Source organism: Colossoma macropomum, unplaced genomic scaffold (assembly GCF_904425465.1).
Source record: "Colossoma macropomum unplaced genomic scaffold, Colossoma_macropomum, whole genome shotgun sequence".
NCBI lineage: Eukaryota > Metazoa > Chordata > Actinopteri > Characiformes > Serrasalmidae > Colossoma > Colossoma macropomum.
In genome coordinates, this window is record NW_023494792.1 from 53,031,928 (window position 1) to 53,039,472 (window position 7,545).

The window sequence follows — 7,545 nt, forward strand, 5'->3', positions numbered from 1 at the left end:
TACATGCGCCTGCAGTAATGCTGATAATGGTAAAATAGTAGTAATTCTGGAAAAAGAAGAGTTTTCTTTGGGGACTGTTCTGCTTTACACCCTGCATGTACCTATCTGCTGTGAATACATTTAAAAAATATATGTTTTAGGCCAAAATGTTCTATTAAAACTACCATAAAAGAATGTTTTAGGCATCAGGCAGCGTATTTGTAACTATTTCATGTAATGATTTTTGTGCCAACTTGTTTAAATGACAATTCCGATTTCTGAATAATTAAGTCATTGAGATGTAAACAGTGTCATTCAGAGTGGTTTTATGTGAAATAGTTAATTGTAGAGAAATGTATAGACCCAGATTTCTTTACAGTGGTGGTGATGGGAACCAGGAGCTGCAATTACTGAAACACAAATATAGGCATTATATTTACCATCTTAAAACAACCAGTGAACGTATATGTGCCTCCTGAGTTTTTATGTGATTTTAATAATGTAATAGATTTCTGTGAGGCAGTAAGTTCCTCAGTCGTCTGGTTCCTGTCACCACCACTGCGCACAGTTCTGACTCTGTAAGTTCCTCTATAACATAGCATTTCACATCAAACTACTCTGACTGTGTACATCTTAACTATTCAATTATGAGGAAAATGAAAAAGATTGGTGGACAGAAGGCTGCAGATGTTGCCCTGCCCTCTGTGTGTCATGTCCCAAGCTTCTGTTCAACCAACTACTGCTTTCTCTAATGAATTAGGTTTTGCCACCTCAATTACTGTCCACAGCTAATGGATGTGGTCTAAACAGTCGTATATTTACCACTAGTCGTGGTGGTGGAAATTCTTATTGTTTCTTAGTGATTCAGGGCTGCCCTCTAGTGAACAAATGGAGAGTTTTGACAAAGTCACTTTTTACTTTGGCGGACGAGTAGCAAGATGAGCAGGTCAATGACCAGCATATGCCTTGGGGATAGAAGGAATGCTCCTTAGGCAGCTTAAAATGACACTCACTTTCTCTCTCTCTCTCTCTCTCTCTCTCTCTCTCTCTCTCTCTCTCTCTATCTCTATCTCTATCTCTATTACCAGCACCCTCTATTTCTCATATTTCTCTCTTCACTTTTTTATGTCTTCCAGTTGACCTTCACAAGAGCCAAGCTACTCCTCATGTCCAGCGATCAGGAGGACATTAATGATTGGTACCGGAGCCTTTGCCTGGCCGTTGGGTACGTGCCTGCTTCGTCCATTCCTAGTTTAATTGTAAGCCTCAGAGCTGCCTCCTATGGCAGCAGCCCATAGAAGAGTCGGGTCACGGTTAGCTTAGCATCAGCCCTGTCGTCTTCTTCCAAAGGACGCAGGGCACGGGGAGGTTAGCAGTGGGGCCAGCTCCTCACAGGGGAAAAGGCCCAGCTCTCATGGCTAGGCTAATTAGTTTATAGGCCTGTCAGAATGACGGGGAAAGAGAGGCTGTCAGTGTAACGCAGCCCTCACAGCGGGGAGCCTCCTCACTCCTGGCCCTCGGCCCAACCCGCAAGCCCAGGGGAGCGCAATTAGCCACTGAGCCGGACAGGTTGTGGTGGCCGAGGTCAGAGGCGACCTGGAGGAGGTGTGTGTGTGTATGTGTGTGAATGTGGGTGTGTGAGAGAGAGAGAGAGAGAGAAAGACACATAGTTAATGACCTGTTGAGAGTGTAGTCAAGTGAGACTTAAGGTATGTTACGTTAAGTGGACATTCTTCTGAATGACTTTGTGATTTGTCTGCTCTTTGAGATCTAATGAACAGATATCAGACCACTAGAAAAGCACTAAACGCTCAGTACAGAGATTCAGGAGCATGGTAGTTCTCAAAGTTTATCTGCAATGTTTATGCAGCAGATCTGCTCCGGGAAATATGACAGCCTAATCTGCTGCTGTTTTCTTATTGTCGTTCACTCAATTTTCTGTTCGAGAGCTACGCCTCTGATCCATATCACATTGCTGGCTATTGCCTTTCCAAATCCATACGCTCAGTGATTATCAGTAATGCAAATAAAATCGTTTCCTTTCATCCGTGGCTATCGGATTTCTGCTGTTAATGTAAGATAATGTTGTTGTTATTGCTAGCGGTTGAGAAATTCAATCCTTTTGCTTAATTTTAGTTATTGAACACCAGTCATCTTAATGTCACTGATTATTGACTTAAAACAAGCTTGGGAAGTGGTGACCCTGGTAGATTTTGATAGCAGTAGCTGATGTAGCAAAAAAAAAATCTAGATGAAAAAAACACTTGTGTATATTTGTTTAACACTGTTTCAGAATATTGCTTGGATTAATGTGATCAACTTAAGCCTTATTCTCAGACATACATACAGTAGAGTTCAAAGTTTGAGACCACACTGAAAATGTTTTTTTTTTCTTTCCTAATTACAGTCTGGAAATAAACAACAGAAATTGTGCAACTTTGAAAGTAGTAAAACCAAGAAATGCTATGATGTAAAATGAAGTAGAATTTTTCAGTATTCTGCACTATTTCTAGGCCAGTGTTTAAATTTAGGCAAATTTGTGACAACATGTTAAGGCCTTTGTACAAAAAGGTCAGATTTGTTTTTAGCCTCATTAGACAACTCTCAGGGGTTTGATCCACTGATCAGAGGCTTTGGCACAAACTTGTGGCAGCTTGAGCACAGGGTGTCATTAAAGCAAAAGGGAAAATACAGCACCAAAAAGATACTGCTTTTCTCTCAAATTGTTATGCTGAAAATATCATTTGTAATGACAAATATGTATTAAATTAGGAAAGAATGCAAAACAGAAGCATTTTGGTGGTCTCGAACTTTAAGGACACCACTGTACATGCGCACACACACAGTCACCAGTCCTTAGTCAGCTGGCAGATCGATGACATAAAGTGACAATTGGTGACATAAGGTGCAAGTAGCTGAAGCAGCAGAGCCTTAGGAGAAAACTCAACATTTCTCACAGGAGACTGATCCAGCTCAGGAAGAGGAGCCAGAGAGACCTTGGGGTCAAACACTTCCCCAGACTCCTCCACATCCCAAACACTGCTCTCACTGCATACACAAACACTTCTACACAGACTGTGGGTAGATCCTGGTTCAGTCTGTGTGTCGGTTTATTAGTTGATCAAAGAGAAGATGAGAGTAATTATAATTGATCAGATGTTAAAAATTTCATATGTTTGAAACCATAAATTGTTTAAAGGAGAATAACACTGATTTTTCAAAATTTCTGCATAATTCAGTACTTGAGATGTAAACAAAGACATTCAGAGTGTTTTTTTTTTTTTTAACACAGTGGTGGCAATTGGAACCAGGGCACATGGTGTCTACAACAAAAATATTGCTGGTATATTTACTGTCCAAAACAACCAATGAACCTACATGTCTTCTGAGTTATGTGTAATGTTGATAGTTATTTCATGTGATCATGTTGCTTAAAGAATCTGTGAAATAGCTTTAAAGAGGCATTGAACTCCTCAGACCTCTGGTTTCTATCACCACTGTGAAAAATACTGACTCAGAGAGTTTCTCTAAAAAGGAGCATTCAAAATTCTGCAAGCCATTACATTTCATAAAAAGTTACTGAATCAGTTAAAAAGAAATTCCACCAACATCCATAAAATTTTGTACAACTCAATGGTTAAGATGTTAACTAAGTCATTCAGAGTGATTTGTTGTGAAATGCTCCTCTTTAGAGACGCGTGTCACTGGATCCTTGAATTACGAGGTTATTGACAACAACTTAGCATTAAAGTAAGTTTACTATTAAACGTCCACTCTATTATGTGTAAACACCTGCTATGTAAACGGTAGGCTGAGGCTGCTAAAGCAGCTTAAATAGCATATTTGATGAGGTTGTTAAGCACTGTTAGCTTGCATGTAGCAATATTCTTATTTCAATTCTTTACCGACCTCATAATACAGAGGATCCATTTACATTTCAGAAAATATGTCAGTACAGCAAAACGTTCCAGCTTTGGACACTTGTTTCAACACTTATTTAAAAGCCATTTGTTTTTTTCCATTGAGAAAACCAAATTATACTTTTCCAATATCCAATATTTTCCAATAGCATGACGCTGACTAAAAAATGATGAAATGATTTCAAAGATCTATGCTAGTTCAGACACTTAATGGCTGTCTTTGTGTGTCCCTCCTGGCAGTCAGTTGAAGTCAAAGAACACTGTGTTGCACAGGAGAGAGGAGCTTCTCCGACAACCCCTCCGCTCAGCCATGGATGGCCAGCAGAGTCCTCTGGCCTCCCCGCAACCTCATGGGCGGAAGAGGGCTATGGTCAGTGTTTCGCATGTTGACGTGGTCATTTATTCAATTGGTTTTCTGTTATAGGCATAGAAAGTTAGAAATTGTTTTTTTTTTGGTTTGTGTTGGCGGTGCAGGCAAGGGAAGAGGGGCCAGAGGGCAGTCAGAGGCCCTGCAGCAGCAGCTCCAGACCCCCAGCTGGAGACGGTGCATCCAGCGCCTCCAAGAAGATAAAGCTCTCTGAGGCTCCTACTGCAAGGTAAACTTTCACTTTAACAAGGTCTAATGTCAGCTTTTGCATTTAGATGTGTTTTGATTGTGAAGTGTTGCAGTGTTGTTACGCATTTATGTAGGACAATCACTGTCAATGATATTAGTAATCAAGCAGGCTGCTGATTATTTGGATGATTAATTGAGTAATCATTGAAAAAGGCCTAATAAAAGTCTTTAAAAACATTATGATAGCAAGTAAATGCATATAAATGGGTCTCTCAGGCTCTGCTTCATACCATAAGAGAGACCATTAGGAGAATTTAAAGTACACATTATCATCATATAAATTACCAACTAATCCCTGCAGATTCATTGAGCAGGTAAATTTTAATCAATATTATTATTGATTATAATATATATATTTTTTTAATTAAGTAGTGGATTTTAGTTGGTTAATCATGTGCTGAGATTTTGAGGCTATTTAAGGCATTCTGAGTGTGATGAAGAAAGACAACTACTATTTTAATTTTAGCATTCTTTCATCTTCCTCTTCCATGCTGTGCCTGATGTAAGGTTTCAGGGAGCGTAATCCGTCATGAATCTTTCACTTTTGAAACAGGTCCCAGGAGTCCTCAGGCTCGAGCTGTGTCATTCTGTGAAGGGATTCAGATGCTGCTTCATCATTTACCACAAGAGGCTCGAGACTCAGATTGCAAGGGTTGGTGGTACTGCTAAAGCAAGACGAAGAGGGCCAATTTAACCACATGTGTAACATTAGAGCTGCCTTCAACTTGACCCAAAGAACGCAATCGGTAGCTCGTTATCTGTACCATTTTAAGAGACATTTTCTCTGAAATGTTTTAGTTAGGTCTGTTTCAGAATACCAAAGAACAAAGCGAAGGGTTCATTAACCATAAGTAAGTGTACACTTCTGTTTTTATATAGAACATTTTTATTTTCTTGTCTGTGTTGTGTGGTGCATTACGCATAATAATGTTGACTGAAATGTGTCAAAAGTGCCAAACACATTTAACCATATTACGTTTTGCAAAATTGTACACAACTTTATCTGTGGCGTGTTGCGTGTATTCAGTTAAATTGGAATTTCAGTATCTATTAAACATTTCTGCATTAGTCAGTTGAAGAGATATAAACAGCATCATTCAGAGTAGTTTAATGTGAAATGCTTTGTTCTAGAGAAACTTACCAACTCTGATTTCTTTACAGTGATGATAGAAACCAGGGGTCGTACTGTCTCCAACACAAATATAGGCATTTTATTTACTCTCCAAAATGACCAGTGAATCTACATGCGTCCTCTGAGATTTGAGTTGTAATTAGCATAATGGTGAAATAATGTTAGATTTAAAAAAATGCCCTGTGTATACACATTCACCATGAATGTATTTAAAAGTATATATATTTAGGCTAAAACCATATCTCAAAATTTGCATTGAACAGTATCTCAGGCATCAGTGAGTGCATTCATAACTATTTCATGTAGTAACTTTCTGTGAGGGAGCTTTTAGAAACATTAATCTCTTCACATGTCTGGTTTTTGTCACCACCACTGTGAACATTTCTGAGTCAATAAGTTCGTCTAGAATGGAACATTTCACATCAAACCTTTCCAAATGACCTTGTTTATTTATGCAGTGATTCTGAAACATCTGTGGAATTTCCATTTAACTGCTCATTTTTATGATTACTAACAATATACACTCCATTTCTATATTACTTTAATAACGCCAAACTGTATATCATGTATTTACAGGGTATGTGTTGGATATATAGTGCAATATCTGTGGTGCTGCATGCAAGATCAGCATTTGCTTTATTTTACTACTGGAATGGTGGAGGTGGTCTCTGATATTGCTACTGATTGTCTATAAACAACTTTTACTGATTTTTTAAGAATGATTATAGTTATGCTCTACAGTGCATGATCACTGGTTATTTGATTCCTAACCAAACTGATTTACATTCTATGTGTTTTATCATGATAATGTTTGTCTCTTGTGCTGCTGTTTTTAATATACTTGTCGCACTACCTCCCGACTGTAATGGGAGTATTATTGCTATTGAAAGCTGTTACACTGGTCAATATTAGATTCACATTCCTTAGGAATCAATAAAATCTCTGTGCTGAGAGTTCACAGACCTGCCCTTTATGTGATGACTGTGTGTTTATAAAATCATTATTGCTTATTGGCTAATATTTTACCATACAGTTTTGATTGGTTAGTGGGTTGTATTAAACTTTCACATTTTTCCCAACGCTTAGCTGTTCATATTGACATCATATTGAAGCAAACTGTTAAACTTGCTCTGAACATGCTTTATTATTACTAATGTCTTAGGACATACTGTGTAATTATATGTAACAACCCATATTTACTTCAACTTACCCACAAACTGCAGGCTTCCTAAGAGAATTGCTTCAGTCTTGAGGTTTCATTACATGTACAAGAGTGCCCTCTTCTGGCAAATGTAATGATCAAACCTTGTACATCACACAGGCTGTAGAATCCTCTTAAAAGGAATGGCTTGCTGGAGAATCACATTTTCCCCTCACCCCAAATGTAAATAACATAGACTTCTGTTATCTGTTAGCTACATTAACTTTGAAGGTCGGGGTGAAACTTAAGCAGAAGACTTGGAACACTAAACGTGTCTTGACTTATCAACTACATTTGAGGCAAGGGGAAAATTGTATGTGTATGATTTTTCAGTGAAGTATTCCTTTAATGTCAAAAAGCACATAAGGCCCAAAGCTTCATTTAAATATCCAGTGTTCAATCATTATTGGTTATCATGTATCATTATTCGTCATCATGCATCTGTCTGTTGGTGTCTTTGAGCATAGTTTTGTACAATAAGACCATGACATTCTGTCAAGACTAGTGCAGTCAATTGTCACTTCTTCATGGTGATGAATTTGAACTAAACTTACTGACACCTCTAAAGTACTGGTGTTGGAATTGTCTTATGTAGTTATGGTTGCTGTAAGTGGTATGAGTGATGTCAATATTACAAAAGCTTCAAAGTATTAATGTTATGCACTTTATTTTCTACAAAGGTAGTTTGTCATTTTGC

The 7,545-nt window shown here is 38.2% G+C and overlaps 1 protein-coding gene across 1 annotated transcript in view; it reads left to right on the top strand.

Moving 5' to 3' along the window:
- The window catches only part of arhgef39 (Rho guanine nucleotide exchange factor (GEF) 39), a 52,387-nt gene extending 45,772 nt beyond the window's left edge, over positions 1-6,615 (top strand). The window contains exons 9-12 of the mRNA XM_036577577.1: positions 1,116-1,204; positions 4,140-4,269; positions 4,374-4,495; positions 5,069-6,615. Of these exons, the coding sequence (XP_036433470.1) occupies positions 1,116-1,204; positions 4,140-4,269; positions 4,374-4,495; positions 5,069-5,108 (381 nt within the window). The 3' untranslated portion in view covers positions 5,109-6,615. The remainder of the gene's footprint in view (positions 1-1,115; positions 1,205-4,139; positions 4,270-4,373; positions 4,496-5,068) is intronic.
- Positions 6,616-7,545: the final 930 nt, after the last annotated feature.